The 21732-nt window shown below is 40.2% G+C and overlaps 1 protein-coding gene across 1 annotated transcript in view; it reads right to left on the bottom strand.

Annotated features, from left to right (window-relative positions):
* JARID2 (jumonji and AT-rich interaction domain containing 2) overlaps window positions 1–21732 on the bottom strand; it is a 285665-nt gene that overhangs the window by 110323 nt on the left and 153610 nt on the right. The window contains exon 4 of the mRNA XM_081087719.1: window positions 6792–6933. Coding sequence (XP_080943845.1) covers window positions 6792–6933 — 142 coding nt within the window. The remainder of the gene's footprint in view (window positions 1–6791; window positions 6934–21732) is intronic.

Here is a 21732-nt window from a genome sequence, read left to right as displayed (position 1 = left end):
GCCTGGGCAAGGGGCGGTGGTGTTCTGCACTTTCCAACCAGGAATGTTTTAATAGGCAGTCTCCAAAAACATGAACGGAAAACCTAAAAGTAGAGTGCTCAGATTTCAGGAATCAGGTGCTATTAGCAGGATTTCTATCCCAATCAAACTATAATTCTGAGTTCTCAACAGTCTGGACAAACTGCCCTTCCCTATCTCCAAAGTTTCTTATTCGTCACTATTCCATTTTCCTCCGCTTAAAACCAAGGTAACAAATGAAACCTTTAATTCTGATCTTCCTCACGCAAGGGAACAGCAAACCTCAATCGAAATAATTTCCTGCCAGAAGTCACATCCAAATACTGCGAGACAGGACTATAGGGCTGACTATGTACTTGCACGTAACAGGCTACCCCATTCTAGTGGTAGGCACCCAGGCGTCCTCCACAATCCCACAATCCTCTGGTTACATACTTCCAGTTTTTCTAGCTCCTCCTTAAGTGGTGTTTCCTTCTGTTGCATTGCAACATCCAGGGCCTCTAGTTGGAGAGGATTTTTCTGTTCTTTGACATTGATAGCTGTTTACTATTTGAAATCAGTGAAGTTTCGGGAGTACTGCCACTGCCATGAACATGTCGGTCCCAAGCGCATTCATGAAACAACCTCCCCATTTAGTCCATGGCTGTTGCCGTCCCGGTTCGCAATGAGAAAGGTACTGTGCTGAGCCGTTTTCCACTCAGATCTTCCTCTTCCTTCCCCAGCATATGACAAACCTACTCTGGGCCAACCACCACAATGCCACAGACCCTTAAAACCCTCCCCCCTATTTCTTTGACTTTCCTCCATCAAACTCGCACCCTACTGCATTGCCTAGGGGTGCCCTTAACCCAGCCGTGGGCAAACTACGGCCCGCGGGCCGGATCTGGCCCATTTGAAATGAATAAAACTAAAAAAAAAAAAAAAAAGACCGTACCCTTTTATGTAATGATGTTTACTTTGAATTTATATTAGTTCACACAAACACTCCATCCATGCTTTTGTTCCGGCCCTCCGGTCCAGTTTAAAAACCCATTGTGGCCCTCGAGTCAAAAAGTTTGCCCACCCCTACCCTAACCACTCCCTGGGGGGTGGGCCAGCCTGGGCAAGGGGCCATGGTGTTCTGGTCTCTGTTCATTCTGGTCGTTCCACTGTTTCAGTCGCTGGGTTTTTATTATATAGGATAGTGACAGAGAACAGAAATAATCAGGAAAACATTTACATAGGCAATTCACCTGAGGGGAAAAAATACCTGTTAAAAACCTAGGAAAATTCTCATTGTCTTCGTATAATCATATCCAGAAACTAAACTGCACTAAGTCATGGCATCCTCACTCTTAACACAATTCACATTCAAAATCCAGTCTACTGGAAGAGGACTATCTTTGAACTCAATAAATCTTATACTATAAAAGGCCTAATTAAAATATATCAGGTCTTCTGTTAATTTAACAAAAAGAAAAGTTATGTCCTTGCAGAGGTATAGTCTGCACTTTCTACTCTCTCAACCTCATCTCACTTCTGCCTGCTCTGTGCAAGCAAATACCTGGTCACGCCAAGCTTTGAGAAGGAAATTTCACACTATACAACCACAAAGATCCTTCTTGTGACTCAGTAACTTCCAAAGAGGGACACACACCCACACTTTCCCATCTGCCCACAGATGGCTGCTGACGGTGATGCAATGGAGGGAAAATAGAAATCACAATTTATAAAATCAAAATCCCTGTAAACCACGTTTGCAAAGTCTCTGATGAATGTGCATATTCACATGTAGCAATTCATGTGCCACATACACTGGTGACAGTTAATAATATCTAGCACACAGTACTTATTATACACTTGAGTGCTCTTTGTGAATTAACGTGTTCAGCACAAAATACCACCATGAGGTGATTATTATCATAGACATTATACAGGTGATAAAACTGAGTCCCAGTGATGGTATAGAACCTGCCCAAGAGCATATAACAAGCAGATGGTTGAACCACATGTCTAGCTCCAGTCCATACTCTTAACCACTGTGCCACATACAAGGTCCTCATGACAAGTCCTTAAGAAAGACCACTCTCTTCACATTTTTCCTTTCTACTTTCCTCCATCTACCCAAAAATAAAATAAAATACACAGTTCATATTTGAGTGGTCAATTCAAATGACCCCTTTGTGGACCTCACATTTTGGATTTTCACTTACTTGCACCTAAAAATATACCATCACCAATTTCTTTGTATAACACCTTCCTTTTCATCAGCTAAACAAATAGCCTCTATCTCCTCTAACCACTGCAGAGTCTCTCAGTCAGGCCACACCTGACAGACAAAATCTGTCCACTCTGTTTCCTGAAAATACTCATATACTTCTTGCAGGAAATACAAATTTTACAACCATTAAGTGTATCAGGGTAGGCAATATAAGGTAGGGAGGAGGGTAAGGAGCTTAGGTAGGCATGGCCCTCCATCAGAAGAGGCCTATGAAAGGTTGAAAGTCTATAGTTTCCATTCTAAACATTAAAAACTACATGATAATTTTTAAAATTATTTTAAACACCTACCACAATGATTAAAAAAAAAAAAAGGAAAACCAACACCTAGGAGTTCCCACCACACTAAGTCCTTCAGCTCTTCAATGGCTGGGCAGCCATGTACATCAAACAGGCAAAGAACTTCTAGAGAGAGGGTGGCTTTTCCTTTTACAAAGAGTGACTTTAGCCCTAGCCGATTTGTCTCAATGAACAGAGCGTCAGCACGCGGACTGAAGGGTCTCGGGTTCGATTCTGGTCAAGGGCATGTACTTTGATTGCAGGCTCAATCCCTAGCCTGGGTTGGGCAAGCAACCAATCAATATATCTCTGTCACATCGATGTTTCTCTATTTCTCCCTCTTCCTTCCACTCTCTGAAATTCAATGGAGGAAATATCATCAGGTGAGGATTAACAAGGAGGGGGGGGGGGGGGGGCGCGCAGACTTTAGATGATGACTTTTTAATGGCTAGGCAAAATGATACCTTTTATTTTTAATTCTGTCAAGGAAAATAATTCCTATAATCTCTGGATTCTACTGTTTCCTATGTGCCAAAAAGCTACCCAACTTCATTTAAAACCAAAGGCAAAACATAGCATAGGGGGTTTCCTGTAGAAAAATAACACCTTGTACACACATTTTCTGACTGAAGACTTAAAAAGCATCATCAGCAAATGGAATTGATTCCATTTATAGGTGGGAAACTCAGGGCATGGTTGAACTAAGGATGGCATAATCTACACCACAGACTAACTTTTCTTAAGGAAGTCACACATATAAATTCCTTTCTTTCCCTTTCACCACCAAGACAAAACGTATATTAACTGCTATTCCTAAAACCAAGTATCTATAAAAAGTAATTAACTGAACTAGAAGAGCTAGCAATTTTAATCATTCCAAAAATGTACAGACTGCTTTTTTCAAAGCAAATATATAAATCATGACCTTGAATTTTTACAATTCAATGTATGATGTATAAATGACAACAGTGAATGCAAACAGTCAATCATAAAACCTGATCTTCCAATGTATTTGTGAGGGTTAGGGAATTTTAGACACAAGGTTAAAAGTAGCATCTAGACCACAATCCACCCTAAACTTAAAGTAACATTTTGAAATAACCACTATTTACTCTGGACTTGACTCCTTGGAGGGAGAGATGACACACACAGTCAAGTATAAGAAAAGATACAATCTATATAAAATGAAGGGGATCTTTGCAATCTGAATATTTCAAGGGGTGTGCTGCAAGAATCTTTAAAACATACAATACCTGACTATTTAGTCAGGGGCAATGACTGCTTTTCCCTTAGGTTGTCAAATAAAATAATGACAACAACCAACACAATAGCCATCTGCTGTGAATGAATCAAAATTATACCTATTTTTTTTGTCATATTGGCAAAAAGTATATTTTTTAGTGTGCCACAGAATTTTAGCAATTAGTTTATGTGTACCATGGGATGAAAAAGAAGAAAATTGCTGCAGTATACTAACAAAACCCCAAGAATTCAGGTTCCAGATCACACATTCTGCCTTAGACAACAGGGTTCCTAAATATTTACATTAACTACCAATGGGGGAGGGGGGGGAGGGGGGGAGGGAAGAGCAGAAAAAGTATTAAAAGTTATTATTTTGTAGTTATTACATATTTGGCAACATTGTGAAATGTATGCCCCTAACTTCCCCACCAGTTGATCAATTACACAGCCCTCCACCTGTAATACAGGCTACCACAGACCAGCCCTAAGCCTAGCCTGACTGGTCAACCCTCCATCTACAGTAAGTCCCTGGTGGATTTCACTAGTAGAGTGTGATCACAACCAAATAAAATGCGGCTATGAATCTTCAGTTCAGTAAAACAAGATGTTTAGCACATTAAAAATTAGAGTAGATTAGTAATAATGAAATTTGCCTTAAGTTCACCCTGAACTAAGGTTCTCTTTTCCACTGGCCTGGAAAATTAAAGCCACATGCTGTGCACACAGCAGCCACGCCACACCAGTGTACCATGCAAAGAGGAAGCCAGCAGCACAGTCATCTGAGAAAGGAGCCAGGGACAAAGGACCCCTTCAAGAGAATGTTGCCTGCTGATCTTCATCATCAAGCTCCCACGCTGCCCGGGTCTTACCAGAGGTGAGGATGATGGACAAGTTACACAACACAGCTAAAAGACTGGGTGCTGTCACTTCCAACCGCACAGTCATAGAATTTTGCTCCACAAACAGAGATGAAAGATGATGCCAGATGTATGACCATACACAATGTTTGGAAGCTTGGATAACATTACACATTCCAATATATATTTACTGGTGTGGTTTAACACATCCTGAGCTCCCCCTCTCTAGTGATAATGCAGTTCTCAAATTGAGGCAGAGCAATATGTTAGACACTCACCAACGTGTCTTTAAAAAGAGTGGTATACAAATTCCAGTACACTGGCAGACATACTTCTTATTCATGCTTGCTAAATGAACAACAAATCCAGTGATATCCAAGACACAGTGCTGATGATTACAAGAAAATTGAGGATAGAACTTAATACAGGCGCTGTATCATGGAACTTTTTAAACAAAGACACTCCATGTTGACGAAAAATAAACTAACACTTGGTGCGATGCACCTCATATTTCATATCCAAAGTACAGTTCTGTTAAGGATTTCAAATATCTACACATGGCTAAAATCCTTTTGACTTTCCACCATACTCAGTTCTTCATTAGATATAAACATCTAGATAGTTTCCAAAATGTAACTATAATTCTGTAGAAAGAGTAAACAGAAAGGACCAGACCAAGGAAATTTTCCTCCTTTCCCTAACCTCTCAAACTAACAGATTCTAAGAAAATGTCATTAATCTCGTCATCCAGGAAAACTTTAAGTATGTGAATGGAAAAGAAATAAAATGAAATATAAATTCTAAATGATAAAGGGGGGGACACAACACATAAGATATGAAATAAAGCAGATAACTACCAAAAGGGTTTCTAAAACACCCAATTAAAAACATCTACACTAATAAAAGAGAAAGATGTAAATTGACTGTACCTTTGCGACACCCACCAGCCAATCAGGCATGAGTATGCAAATTAACCCAACAAAGATGATGGGTTAATTTGCATATGCAGACGCCAAGTGGTTGGGGGTGGGGCGGGACTTTGCATCATCACCATGGCAACAACGCAGGCGTTCCGCACCGCCCCAGCCACTCCAGGCCTCTGGGCAGCATGGGAAGGTGGAAAGGTGTCTCTGGGTCTGAATGAAGCTGGAAAGGTGGCTCCCGACTGGAGAGAAGGCGGAAAGGCGGCTCCGGCCAGAGCGAAGGCAGTGGCGGCAGTCAGGGGAAGGAAGGCCCATTCTTGCACGAATCTTCGTACATCGGGCCTCTAGTCATTATATAATGTCACTGCCATTGTTTGACCATGAAACCACAAACTCTTAGCTACACAGCCAACTTCCTTTTCCAACCATCTTAAGTTTATTTTTAAAAGTAATTTAAAAAAAAAAAGAAAAGAAAACTGCTGGTAAACTCAAAGTTTTAAGAACCTATTCCACAACTACCAACCTGATTAAACATCATATGGATTTTGCTTTCCAGATGAGGGGGGGAAATTTTCAGAGACACATTTAATTCTTCAAATTCTTAGAAACATTTCTGTTCAGGAATGGCAAAATATCATCTAATATACTCAAGAAATACTAACTGATAAGAATCTATTAAAATGAACACAAGACAGATCCGGCTGACATGGCTCAGTGGTTGAGCATCAAGCTATGAACCAGGAGGTCACGGTTTGATTCCCCGTCAGGGCTCATGTGTGGGTTGTGGGCTTGATCCCCAGTAGGGGGTGTGCAGAAGGCAGCTAATCAGTGATTCTCTCTCATCATTGATGTCTCTCTCTCTCTCTCTCTCTCTCTCTCTCTCTCTCTCTCTCCCCCCCCCTCTAAAATTAATAAAAATATTTTTTTAAATGAATACAAGAATTACACATTGGTGACTCTGGCCAATTTTTATGATAATAACATGTTTTATTTGGCCCATACCATTTTTTGTGTCTATTTATTTTTAGATATAATTAGTGGACTATATTTTGAAACCAGGACGTTTAATATAAAAATTCAGAACCCTGACTCCTCTACGAAAAATCAGGAGATTGCATGAATGGGCCCAAGTTTGTTTCCATGTGGCAAAAACTGTCACCTAGTTTGCAGTCCCTGATTTAAGGCACCAATACTTTCAGCCTTGGGTACTAACCTTTTCCTCGACGGCCCTTCTTCAAAATCTGAAGAACTAACATCGTTGCTAGTAGAGGACACTTGGGATGCATCATCCTTCTCATTCTCTGACTGTTCTGATGCTGGTCCTAATCCCTTAGACTGGCCATTACCAAGGAGCCCTACAGGTGAGAAAAGGGGACAAACACTTAAACACATGACATCAGGAAGCAGTACTTTACCACAGTTAACCCTACACAATGACTTGTGGTGGACAGAAAATAATTTAAAGGCACATATCTCTTTTGAATGGGGGGAAAAAAAATCATACCTCATCTACTTTGAACCTTTTACAGGAGTGAATGCCTAACAAATAAACAATTGTAATAGTAAAAAAAATTCAAGCAGAAAATTTTAATTATAATAATATACTGAAGGGTTTTTTTTTTAAGTACATAAATATCTTTTAGGGCTGGGGGTGGAAGAGAAGAAAGGCATCTGAAGTATTACCAATTCAAACCAGTAAATCTTCAAGGGCTAAATATTTACTCTAGAAATACTGAATTCCTTTTTGGAATTGCCTTCAGGGACTAGTACCTGCCATATAAGAAAAAATGTCATTACTTTATAGCCATATCTTAGTTATTAACTAGAAATCCTACTACCCAACTTCCTCTTCATAGCAATCCATTATATTAGACAGTCACCGTATTTGCCTTCGACTGTCTTAAAGGACCAGGACTATCTATGACTACATTTACAGTACCATGTAGAAGAGGGAGTTGTGGAGGCCCAGCATGTGTAACTATACTGGAGAAAGTTCCTAGGGAAGGGTTATGCCAAGTAATATGGAAGTATTTAGCAAGCAGTAAGGCCACATTCATGAGTGACAGTTGAATAAAAGCCTGATGGGTATTCTAGCATTCAAATGTCCTTGCATCTAAGATTTTTGATAAAACTTAGATTCTACCCATGGGGAAGCTTGTACCAACAAAAATGTCCACAGCGACTGACCCCCAATTTCACAGTCTAGTCACCAGCCTCAGTGGCATCAGCAGGAATGCTAGCACAGTATCTGTAAAATAGTCATGGTACTTGTCTTTTAAACGAAGCCAAATGTGCTGGGTGACCCCTTGATTTTGGTTCTTCTAAATGTTCCACCAATTTGGTATGCACTTAATTCACTGTATTAGATCCCTTTTTGGTTGAAAGAGTGGTTTCTGTTATTTGCACTCAACACTATGTCAGTGATGGCGAACCTTTTGAGATCGGCGTGTCAGCATTTTGAAAAACCCTAACTCTGGTGCCATGTCACATAAAGAAATTTTTTGATATTTGCAACCATAGTAAAACAAAGATTTATATTTTTGATATTTATTTTATATATTTAAATGCCATTTAACAAAGAAAAATCAACCAAAAAAATGAGTTCACGTGTCACCTCTGACACACGTGTCATAGGTTCGCCATCACTGCACTATGTAGATTACAGTATCCTATATATTGGTTAAAATTTTCTGAAAGAACATTGTACACTGCAACAAAGCCCTGGGGCTTGACCTGTTTATGCATGCATTTCTTCAGTTATCTACTTTTACATCATTTCAGAGTTATCTGTAATAACATGAGGTTGGAAATCTAATTCAGTGCAGTAAATACAATCCTGTAGCTGTTACTGAGACATGTGGCTTTGGGAGTCATGAATACAATATGGAAATGAAAATGTATACAACTTCCCAAAGAAAGAGAAATGTGGGGGGTTTGCACTGAGGCAAAAAAGGGACATAACTATATATAAATCTATGAGTCTAAGGGTAGAACTATGGCTGGTGTTTCAAAGATTAGAGCAGTGGCCATTACAATGGCCACTAGTGAGCATATGAAACATGGCTAGCATGGATGAGGAAATACATTTTCATTATTAATTTAAAACAGTATAACTAACATTTGATTAATAATGTCATATTAATTCTTGACATGTTTTGCATATATTATGTCAAATATACTAAAATTAATCTTACCTGCTTTTTAAAAAAAATTTAATGTAGCTCTAGAAAACTAAAACTACATATGTGGGTTGAAATTACGCCTTTATATATCAACACTAAATTAGAGCACTTTAGTAACGTCACATTGTGGGTAGGAGGGATGCCAGCCCACCGAAACAGTAGGAAGATACAGATAACTGACTTAGGAAACTGCCCAGGGGCATAATATGTCGCATATGTAAAAAAACAAAAAACAAACACAAGATGAATGAATTGCCACGCTTGAAAAGTATGGAAAAGTCATAGTAAAAATTCTAGTTATAGCACCATATGTAAAATTAATAAGAAAAAAAGCAGATACGCATCTAAATATGTGTACTCTTGGTTGAGTTCCAATTTTTTCAATAGTACATAAAGGAGAATAAAGCAGGAAAGAAGGGAGGGAATATATATTCATCCATTCATTTCCTTAACACCCCCTATATATGCCAGGGATACAGGCATCCCAAACAAAATCTAAATTCCAATGAGAGGAGATAGATGGACAAGTACACATGGTTGTACCAGTTAGTAGTATGTGCAAAGAAGAAACTTTGCACTTATAGGGCAAAATAAAGTGATAGGGGAGGGCAATGGATATGAATCAGTGGAGCCAGCAAGCTTGCAATAAATACTAGCATAAGAAGAGCAAAGCTGGAATTTGCAATATGCCTAAAAACAAAACAGAAACCAGTGTGACAGTGGTGGTGAAGGAGGAGTAAAAAGAAGTGATGTGTTTTGTGTGTGTGTGGTGTTTTATTCTTTTTTGTTTGTTTTTTGAATCTCAATTTTCTATCTTTTTATTGTTGACACTATTACAGATGTCCCCCATTTTCCCTCCCCTTTACCCCCTCCACTCAACCTCCACCGTCTGCCCCCCACCAGGCCTTCACAACAATATTATCTATGTCCATGGCTATGCATACATGTTCTCTGGTTAATTTCTTCCAATCCCCTCCACCTTCCTCCCCTTGGAGATATATGTGTCCATTCTATTCATCCATGCCTCTGGTGCTGTTTTATGCATCAGGGAAAAGAAAGAAAGAGAGAGAGGAGAGAGAGGAGAGGGAGGAGAGGGAGGGGAGAGGAGGAGAGGGAGGAGAGGGAGGAGAGGGAGGAGAGGGAGGAGAGGGAAGAGGAGAGGAAGAGAGGGAGGGAGGGACAAGTGGTTCTGAAAATATATTTGGATCAAGGGGGAAATAAGGAAGAACTAGACGCTGCTAGGTGAATGTGGGGAAGAAATGCTGCCTTACCCTTAGACCTTAAGTATTTGCTGAGTGAGGAAGCAGCAAATGAGTGAATGATTTAGCAGAGAAAAGTTAAGATATTCAATGATAGCTATACGCTTGTCCTTCTAACAAGAATAATCTCAGTAGATTGTAGACAGTAGTAGTGATTCTCAAACTTGAGCAAGAGTAAAAATCACCTGGAGAGCTTTGTCAAACAGTCCCCTAGGCCTCAACCCCAGTTATGCTATTCTAACAAATTCCCAGCTGGCGCTGGTGTTACTTTGGCTGGTCCAGGAACTACCTTTTGAGAACCACTATTGTAGGAGAACACAAGGCTCAAACCCGTAAGAGACCTGGTTGCCTTAAAACACTATAAAGCTCTAGGCAAGTGTGAATTAAGTCCCAGGAAACCAATTATACTGCACAAACTATGACCATACAACTCACAGTTGTAAGAAACATGCCTCTGATTTACCTTCATGGAAAAGAAACAGCGTGTGGCCAGGCTGCTGCAGAATTTCCCCAGAGCAAACAGAATGTGGGGGTGGGGAGAGACGATGAGAGTTATTAATGTGGCTGATAGCACGAGTGCTAGGGCCTGGAGACAAAGGGAGGCAGAAGCAACTACAGAAGGCCCCAGCCCATTTTTTTTAAATAACCCAATGGGAGACAGCAAGACCTAGACGACCTATTAGGAAACAGGTGACCAAATAGTACTCAGCCAATGAGGAACTGGAGGAGGGTCTAAATAATAGGCTATGTTCCTTGCCCCACTTGTGATCCTGTAAAATGGGTGCACACTCAAGAGTGTTATTAAAAGTCTCATTTTTGCCATGCTTCTGTTTCCTAGTCCATCATCTGAAATTTGGACAGGTGAGCCATTTCTCACACAGTGAGGCACCCAGTTCCAAAGTTCTGTATGGGCATTCTGCCACCTTTTATCACTAATTTGTGAAGTGAAAAAAAGATTGCTTACAAAACCTATCACAGAGCTATAAGAGTCAGCTAATGACAAATACAGACTTTAAATAAGTAACAGGCTGGGAAAGGTGTTCATATCCAAGGGGCTTCAGTGTAAAAAGGCATATTATGTTTCTTCCCTTCAAAAACTCAAATGCCCAAGCACAAATGCAGGGAAGCTGGACTATAATATTTTTGATGAAAAATGGGGAATTTTAATGGACTGTATGTGAGCTCATTGTGAGGCAAACAGATGAGGATGATCTGAAATACTAAGGCAAGACTGGGCTACATTAAAAGAAATAAAAGTAGTGGGCCCATTGTTCTGAAGCCCTTACCAGGCTAATCTCTTCAAAGAGCTCCAAAATTTTCCCCATTCCAAGGATTAACAATGACTGATTACCTCAAGTACAAGAGAGGTAGCTTGTGGACTGACTTTCCAGAATAGGAAAATGGGGCCTAGGCCAGGAAATTGATTGCCTGTTATGCAAATTGAAGGACCTTTGCTTTTCTGAGCTTTTATAGGAGGAGGGGTGGATGGGGAGAGACTGACTAGTTCTGCATATGAATGACTTTTTCAATTTGACAAACCATCCTGTGTTATGTCAGCACAAAGAACAGTCACATTTATTTTTAGTCTACATGGTTGGATAAACCTGGGCTTTTTCTTTTGTACACACCTATACACAGAAACACACACACACACGCACGCACACATGCACGCGCACACACACACACACACACACACCCTTTTAACATCTCCAGTATACTGACTACCCCCTTTCATTTTGAATGTTTTCATCCAAATCCTACTGCCTGTCCAATCCAAAAGAGCCAAGTCAGCAATATGGGATATGATGCCACAGGGCAGAATACCCATCATTATAATATTAGACGAGTTAATAGGTGCTGCCTTTTCCTCCCCCCTAACAAAGCCCTGCCAACAATTTTTTAAATTATTATTGTTAGTAAATGAGAAACGATGAAAAGGCAACCCCTCCTCCTTCAAACACAAATTGATTTTATTTTCCCAAACCCCTCCCCCAGCCTACACAAACCTTTGTTGGGGAGAGGAGGTTAAATAGAGGAAACTGAATGGCCCAAGGATTCAGTCTCCCCACATTAGCATTTGTTCTCCTCTATTAATATTCAGTAGGTTGAACTTAAATTAAACCGCGTCTATTGTCTTTGACAAAAGCAATAAATATGAGCTGAAAATTCCAAATCACGCAGTAAAGGCAGCCTGGGGACTGCCTGTAACCTCAGCCAGTCACCATCAGCTGACAGGAGCGGCATGTCACAGGCCTGAAACCAAGCATCCACCACAATGGCAGTGCCCCTGCTCTCAAACTGAGAACTCCAAGGAAATCAGATACAACAGAACCCTGCCATCAGATTCAGGAACTTTTCATCCCATCTTCCAAATCATCGAGAAATGAAAAGATAGAAGACCACACACTAAAACCATCTTCTTTCTACGCCTAGAACAGCAGCAGCAAAGTGGAGTAAGAATTCCTGTTCTTGATCTCCCTTTTGCCTTAATGTAAAAGGGGTTGGGAAAATTGAAACATAAAGGAGGCCAGATTCCTTAGCTGAAGGAATTTCAACTAAGCAACTGATGAGAGCCACAGATTTCAGAACACAAACACTCATAGAGAAGGTAATTCTTTACTAATATCTGAAAAAAATAGAATGTATGTACAGTCCTTGTAATTTTATTATGTTTTAGACACAAAGACGTTTCACTAGTCCTCTCATTAGCTACATGTTCATTACAATATAAAACCCAAGAAAAATCTAATGCTTCTATTTCACAAAAGCAATGCTTAAAGAAGGGTTAAAGAGAAAAGAAAAACAAGGAGACTTTGAAGCTGTTCCGAGCTTCCAAAACATCTGGAGCACATCAGACATATTACCATATTAGGGAGAGTCAATGGATTTGGCTTTGTTGTAGGAGGGATGCACAAAAGGTAATTCTGTATTATAGAGCCAATGCCCGTCTGTCACCCTGTCACTGTGAGACAAGGTATCACATTACATATTAAACAGTCAAGCATCCAAAGAGAGCTTTCGTTTCAGCAGCTGTGTGTACTTGAGTGTGTGTGTTGGGGGATGGGGTTGGCTGCAGCCCTCTTAGTTGAGAGAGAAATTATAAAAGCAGCCCCCTTGGTTGAGGTAGTCAGAATGCCGAGCTTGCTGCCATTACTAATGAAAACACCTATTTTTACTCCAATTTTGAGAGAAAAAGTGGGTTGCTTGCTTTTTACATTTGGATGCTAGGGAAAATCTGCTCAGGCCAGCTTCATAGGTTCAACAGGAATATGGAGTTTAAACCCAACTATACATATTCGGGTCAGCAGCTAAGCTCTTCCATCTGTCCTAGGGTTCCAGGAAGAGGGTGAGCTGTGCAGAGATGTCAGCGAAGCTAAGCCCAGGCTGGTCCACTGACATCCTCTCCTTATCAAAATGCTGAAAGGGTTGGGAACAAATGACAATCGTGAGGCATGATGTCACCGTCACACTCATGGTCAGCGAAGCGCAAATGAAAGAGGTTTAATACCTCAGCTTATGGAAAATAATTATCCCTTTCCCTCAGGAGAATGGCCCCTGAGCAGACCTGGGCTCCCCTTTGTCTACTCTCACATCAGCTATGGAGATTTCCTATTCCAACCAAGAAAATGCAGTCCAAAAAGTGCCAGGGGTCAAAGAGTCCCAAGACACAGGGAAAACATGGGTTTTTGTGGGTTTTTTTTTGTTAGTTTAACACCCAAAGGGATAGTAGGTAGGTGGATGGGGGGTGGGGGTGGTGGAGAGAGAGAAGTATTCAATGAATCCCATAGGAGCCCTTCACAGCCACCAGACAAACCTTTATTCCCCCAAAAAAATCTTGGGGATTCTAAACCTTCCTTCGCATGCTCAATTTTTTGAAAATTAGTGTTAGGTAACAACCTGACACAGTGATAATTAGTAACATGAAAAAGTTGGGCCACTGGGTAAGCAAAAAAAGCATCTAATCCTCTCCCTTTTTTTCCTATTTGAGAATCAAGCAAATGGCTAAATTTGAGAGTCAAGCAGGAAAAGAGCCCAGAAGGGAGTAGCCCAGAACAGGGAGGACAGGGAGCCCAGAAGGCATTGCCTCACCTTCAGGCACAAAGGAAAGAGCCCACCCAAATAGACTCAGTTACACACAGGAAAGGTGACCAGATTACTGCTATCAGGAAATCAGCCCTATTCAAGCTGTATCAACCCCAAATGAATGAATATCATCAAAAGACAAAAGATCTCTCCTTCGCAAGTCCTTCCCAAGAGTCAAAAGAGGAGAGAAAACACTGTCCTGGAGAGGAGGCTGGAAAATGTCAACAGCTGAACTTCATTCCATATAAAAAGTACTCAGTGGGAAGGCTCCATGATCTCTAGGTAAGATTTCTGGACAAGCCCAGAAGCTACTGAAACTCTGATGATCACACAGTGAGCAAAACATACTGTGCATTTGAGTGCAGCTCTCTTACTTCTTTGGGGAAAGGTCTCATCCTCCCTCTACACTTTCTCTTCCTTTTCACTCATTCTTCAGCTTTAGCATGATTTTTGTAACAATCAGGAAAGGTACAGTAACTTGAACAATAATTATTATTAAAATATAAACATCCACATTGCTCTGCAATGAGAAGTTCTTTTGCATTCAATCATAACTCCTCTAGACCCATCGCCATCCCCACACCGTATTAATTTTATACAGGCAAAACCAGTCAAGTGCATGCCACCTGGGCAACCCAGTTTTAATTTCCATCAAAAGCAGGAAACCTTAGAGTGAGTCATCTAGGACATGCAACTCTCAGATGGTCCAGTACTGAACACCCCAGAGGTCAAAGACTGCCTTCCACATTCAGAAGAAAAGTGATTAAAGACAATGTTGGGCTGATGGGAAATGAACTACAAAACAATGGCATCGTTGCAGAGCATAATATGAGACCAACATGTTTAAAGTTTTATGCTCAGATAACCTGACATGCCAAAATCGGATTTTGCAAATCATGGAATTAGCACTTCCCAAAGGAAGATTTCCATATATACAGCATGTTCTGAGATAGCTAGTGATGTTATCAGAGAGCTAGTGCTATCCTACCTTTAAGTAATGACAATGTGTGTGTGTGTGTGTGTGTGTGTTTATAATCTTTAAAGCTTCACACCATCCTTACATTTACCCACACAAATGCAAGTTAGTCAAAGAAACAGGCTCTCAAATATTATTAGCAAACCTCTACCAAGTTGAGCAAAGCTTGCTTAAATGCAAATCAACAAATCCCATCAGATTAATAGTTTTGTGTATTAGTCTATGATGATAAATAGGCACAACTCAAAATACTTTGTGTCCTGACTGACATCATAATTCATGGCTAAGTAAATGTCACACCCTTACTCCCAAACCTCTCTGGCTGCCTTGATTCCATAAGACAATACAAGTGGACCCCATAGAAGTTCTACATTATTTTGTCTGTAGCATGACTGGGAAGAGCAGGTTTCCCAGTACCTTCACTACCTCACTCACACATAGGCCAATCAACTGCATGCCCACTTTTCAGACGAATATGAAAAAGGATTAAGTGGGCTATATTTAAAGTAAAAAAATTTTTTAATCAGTTAATTAAAAAAAAAAAATCTGCTGACAGCAAACAAGTTCAGAGAGGCCTACTGCCTCCATTCTTTCCAATGCTGAAATTGAATAGAAGCAGAACAGAAAGCAGAGCCCCAAGCATGTAGCCACAAAATCTGTAAAAATAATGAAGCATCGGAAATAAATGGCTCCTAAAATTCATTTGTGTTTTTATATATTAACACAAATATGGATGAAGGCAGAATAATCGAAAGCACTGGAAGTTTAAAGCTTTAAGGTCTAACCTATAATCACTTAGTATCTATTTACATGCCTCAGTTTCCTCTATCTTTCAAGGAGAGAGGACAAGAGATAGTCTGAAGGGAAATAAAACCATCATGCTGTTTATAAAGAAAACCAAAGCTATGGTGAGGATGAACTAATTAACTTTAAGCAAACATCTATTTTTAAATGCTGGAAATGATCACATTCATTGGTAATAAAATAAAGGGACCAGCCATAGCTGGATGGCATTCAGACCCCAGAAAGAAATGTCTAAATTCATACAAGCCTGGCTAAAACTGCAGATTTGGCCAAAATGGTCAACAGAGCTAAATGCTTTAAGAGCGACATTAATTCTCTCTTGTAAATTTCCACAGTGCCTTTGCAGGAACCACCACTACCCCTAGGGAGGATATCAAAGCTAAAAGAATATTAATATTAAGCAAATCACAACACTTTTTACTTACTCATGTACATAGCACCTTGCCATCCATAATAGATTAATCAGGACCCCAAAAGGGAAACCCACAAAAGGCCTATTTCTCCAACAAAGGCCATACCAGCCTGAAACAAATATAGAGCTATTTGGTTTTTATTTTATTTATAGGAACAGACCTTCTATCCCAGGTTCCTCAAGATAAGCCACCAAAAACTGCACCTGACAGACCCGTGGAGCAGCCATCCTCAGAGCCGGATCATTGCAGAGAGACAGAGAGGAAGGAGGACAGAGGGAGGGAGGGAGGGAGGGAGAGAGGAAGGAAGAGCGCGGAGAGGCAGGCTCCAGAGCACTTGTCAACAATCCTCCCAGTACGTAATAAGCAGGCGGCAGTGCAGATTCCGGCAGTGCAGATTCCGCGCAGCAATAGGACAGCCGAGGGGCACAGGGGAGGGGAGAGGGGGTGCGCGCACCAGGGAAAGGAGGTTATTTATGTGAGTGGGAGGGAATCTAATACCCAAGAGGAGGGGTCTGGGGCTTTTTTCCCCCTCCCCATAAATTAAAATTAAAAAAAAAAAAAGGAAAAGAGTGACTAGCTTCTCATCATGCAATTTCCTCAACCTGCAATGCAGACAAATCCTTATTTTAGGATTTCTGACATGGGAGTGGGGTGGGGGGCACCTTTGATGGGGGCAGTCCACACTTCTTATGCTCAGTCTGTCAGAGCACTGCCTCCACTCATGCACACACTCCACCCCCACGGATGGTGGGGTCCATGGCACATTTTCAATGGCATCCCTTTTTAATATCATAATCTGTGTCATTCAGCACTTGCCTTTTATTTATTTTTATTTGTTTTTTTGGCTGGGAAACCTGGGCAGCTCTCCAGACAGACTGCAGAAATCTCTTTCCACATGCTCCTCCTTCAGCCCACCCTCCACCTCCCTCCTATTCCAGCAACCAGGGTTACTTATGTGAGGACCACATGGGCCACAGCTGCCCTCCCCACCCCAACACATGGACACCCCTCCCCCAGGCACATAAATTCATCTAATCTAATAAAATAGAAGCTGTTTTCCCTCATTGTTTCTTGAGGATCTTTCACAAAACAGGCTTTGTAGCCTGGCAGCTGCGAGAAGGGTGAAAAAGGCAAGACTCCAACAAGGCTGGCCAGCTCCCTGGCCTCAGATAACTGCAGTTTGCATCTCCTTTCATATCTCATAAGCTTTTGGGTTTTTAAAGTCAATTCTTTTGAAGCTTTTGAACTTCAGCTGGAAATTATAATATCACAAACACATGCTCTGAACACCATCCCACACTTTCCTCTCTACGCTTTTCCAAAGGGGGGGAAAAGATGGTGCATCACCCTCAAAGAACCCACACAACATTAAAAATTCTCCTCACAGATTCATCCAAGGGAACTGGAGGAAGAATGCCGCTTACTATTATTTTTAGTTTGCTACTGTTGTTGATATTTAACCAATGAATAAGCCCCTCTGGGTTTTAAACAGGTTAAGTTATTTAGACCTCCCAAAACCACTGAAGACAGATGTTAGCTTTGCTCAGGACATCCAGCCAACAAATCACCAGCGCCTATCTGCCTGCATCACTTCTAAACAAAAAAATACCAGGAGGTAGATGATGGTCTTCTCTAATCTCTACTTGGTATCCACCATTTTAAAATCAGAATTGCCCTAGCTGGTTTGGCTCAGTGGATGGATAGAGTGTCGGCCTGTGGACTGAAGGGTCCTGGGTTCGATTCTGAACAAGGGCACAAATCTCAGTTGCTGACTCCTTCCCAGCCAGGGCCCTGGTCCAGGCAATCGATGAGTTTCTCTCACATCGATATTTCTCTGTCTTTCCCTCTCTCTAAAAATCAATGGAAAAATATCCTTGGGTGAGGAAATAAATAAATAAATTAGAATTACAGATAGGGCCTTAGGGACAATCTAATGAATCCCCCACTTGAAAGGTGAGTAAACTGAGGCAAATGCAGGTAGGGTTCTTATACAAGATCACAGAGCCAGTTCCTTTGACAGTCTTAACAGAAGGCCATCCATGAATCCTGTGGTTTTTGGGGACAAGGATAAGTAACACACTGGAACAACCTCACTACACAATTCTCTGTGGAGCACACATACAGTTGGAAAAGCACTCTGCAATCTTTCCGTGTCCAGTGCGAACCCACAGAGCAGGCCTCATTGACTTCTCTCCAGAGCAGTATATTCCTATCATGTTGAACAACTGCTTGGCATGTGTCCCACTGCAGTATAAATCATACACAGTTAATTAAAGGACCTTTAAGGGATGACTATTTGGCTTTTTTCCTCTTCTTTCTGCGCCTTCACTAATCAAAAGCACCCAAATGAGAGAACTGGAAGGGAGATATGAGACAGATATTTGAATGTATGATAATTCTGGGGAAATATTAGTAAGAAAGTAGAAACCACAAGACATAAACAACTGGCCAGAAATGAAGCCTGAGGGTGATGTATGGGTCCTTATCCCCAATCATCTGACAGGAGCGTGCACAGACCATCAGCAGTACTCTCCAGACTTTACCGCTGCTTCCTCTTCCCATTAACTAAAATGGTAACAAGGTATTTAAAATGAAAAAGGCAAGACCTAACAGGATGTTGGCCCCAGGCTGTTTTTACTCCCAAAACTATTATTAGCATCTGATTGCTCTCAGTATTTCCTAAAATAGATGGTGAGGTAGCTCAGTGTGTCCAACTCTGGCCTGTGATCAGCGGCTGGGTCAGGAAGGAGAGTGGAAAGCTCTTGCCAATGAAGGTTTGTAGGTTTTGGACTGTTTAGATAAAATACTGGTTTACCAAAGAGGAACATATCAACTGTTCCAGACAGACTAACAACCCTCAAAGACTAACAACATCCAAGAGGAGATACACAATAAAACTGAGAGCTAGGTTCAGTTTAAGAATAGCAACACAACCCTCACTATTTAAATCCTGAAAAGAGGAGAGGATATAAAAGGTGAGACTGGCAAGCACTATCTCTTTATTCCAAGTTAATATGATTGACAATACCAGTGGCTAAGCTTCAATGGTCAAAGATCAGAACAAGTCCCAATTCTTAGATGAAGACTTCTCCAATATTATCAACTTCAGTCTTCCCCGTTTTAATTTTTAATAAAAAAAAAAAAGAATATCTGCCAGTCCACAGTCTAACTCAATTACTAAAACATAAGCTTTGTGCTTCCCCCTTCACATTTAATTATTTTTTAAGGTACAGCACAAATATGTAGGCCTATATAGTATTTTATTTCATTATGCTTGATTATGAGTGAACATCACAAAAAGAGTATCACACTGTGTTTAGTCCCAGGAAACTTGTTTTTTCCCCAGCTCAACATTAGGTTACTAAGATCCATCCATGATTTTGGTTACACTTAACCTATCCATTCTCACTATTATTTCTCATACTCCATTGAATGAATATTCCACAATTTATCTTGATTCTCTCATTCTAAAGTATTGCCAGTCATGTTGCAAACTTTCTTCTGCTTATCCCCTGGAAAGCAGGTACTAGTCTTTCTCTGGGATACATACCAAGGAGTGGAATTACTGAAAATTCTTAAATATGCAAATACTCAAATTTACAAGTTAAGGTCAAATCAATTTCCAAAGCAGGTGTCACTTTTTGCTTGTGCACCAGCAATGTATCACTGTAATAGCTAAATGTTTAAATATAAAGACCTCCTATTACTCAATATTCCAGAGAACAAGGCACTAGAATTGCTACTTCCGAAGAGAACAGAATTTTAGAAAGGATCTCCTTATCCTAAGAAATGCAGTGATGCCAGCCAGGTACATGGCAGCCATCCCACCTAATTATCACCTAAAAACCAGGACATCTAAGGACATATTTTGCTGGTAATAGCTTCAGAATCAAGGACCTACCTATGTGCATAGCCATTTCATTACCTCTGAGCCAGGCCACCTTCAGCAGCCCACTGAATGCACTTTATGTTTTAAAAATATATGACTGGAGCAAACCCCAATCTAGGACTTAAAATAAAATGAGAGAGCAATTCATTTGCATGCCTTAATCAAATTTAGCTAGCTAATAGTACTCTGTGTTGATTAATTAAAGAACCTACTGCTTCAGAAGCATTAAGACCTTGTTTAATTTGTGTATCAAATCAAGGAAGCCAGTGCACATTGAAAGCTAGGGCCGGCCCATCACATAAAGGACAGGCCTTACAGAGTTGGAACAAGGCATAGAACATTCCTTATCATTCATGATCTCCCTCCAAAAGTTCCAATTTCCTGCTATCTATACAAGTCACTGCTTACGAAGGTAGCACCTTAACATTTGAGTTCTCTGCAACTTACAATAATTTCCCCCAAAAAATGCTTAGTATAAAGGAGGGGTGAGGGTCCAGTGGATTGCCGTGTGTGAGAAAAGTGCATAAGGTTTTGGAGTCTGAGAATTTCTTACGGGAAATAAGAGAATTTTAATTATCACACTGCATTAGTCATGTTTTCACAAAGATATGTTAGTTGAGCTGAATTACATAGTATTGATCATATGACCTAGGCCTGCTAATATTTGACTTTCAAAAATATTAATGTAGTGTGGGTACTTTACAGCCGCTGCCATAATATAAACAAACATTACTTGTTAGAATATTTAAATGAGAGTTAATACACTGGCAATATACCAAGCAGAATTAGGTGCACATGGAGTCTGACTTGGACTCTTTCCAAAAAGGTTTGGTTAATTCCTGAAGCACCAACAGCGCTCAACTAACTGTATAATTCATGTGGCTGACTCTGTAGCCAACTTGACTTCAAGGCCACACTGTACAATTATAAAATAATACCAATAATTTTAAGAACAGAGTATGGAGATCTAGACTGGGTAACGATATATTAACTGGTGAAACAAACTTGGTTTAATCACTAATATCAATGAAATGGTGCTACACCTTAATCAGGAAACTCAAAAGGCTATCAGAAAAGACAATGTTCCATCAGACTTCTTTAATTAGAAAAAAAGCTGGTTTATTGGTAAACATCTAGCACTAAGAACTTAGGTGGTTCACAGCACACACAGCACAGTACAGACAAAGTGGCCTGGTTCTAATCCTAGTTTTACTCATCAACTGTATAAACTTTAAAGAGAATCACCAAAAGTGCTCTGTGCTTCAGTTTCCTCATCTGTCAAAATGAATATATAAGGACAACAATGGTTGGTTTAATTAAAGCCAATTATATATGTAAAAGGATTCATGGTACATAGCAAGTGCTACCTATATAGTGTGTCACAATAAACTTTGGTGTTAATTAATTAGTATTTTTGTTCAATAAATACTGTTAATTATTTTGTTATAAAAATCAAACAAGATAAAATATATTTTAGCTGTTAATATATTTTAAAATGATTCAGGTAATAAATTTTAAAAGATAAACAGATGATGCCAAGTTAAAAGA

Source organism: Myotis nattereri (assembly GCF_964212035.1).
Source record: "Myotis nattereri genome assembly, chromosome: 3".
Lineage (NCBI taxonomy): Eukaryota > Metazoa > Chordata > Mammalia > Chiroptera > Vespertilionidae > Myotis > Myotis nattereri.
Note: the sequence above shows the minus strand (reverse complement) of the source record. Positions and strands in the feature narration are given on the sequence as shown.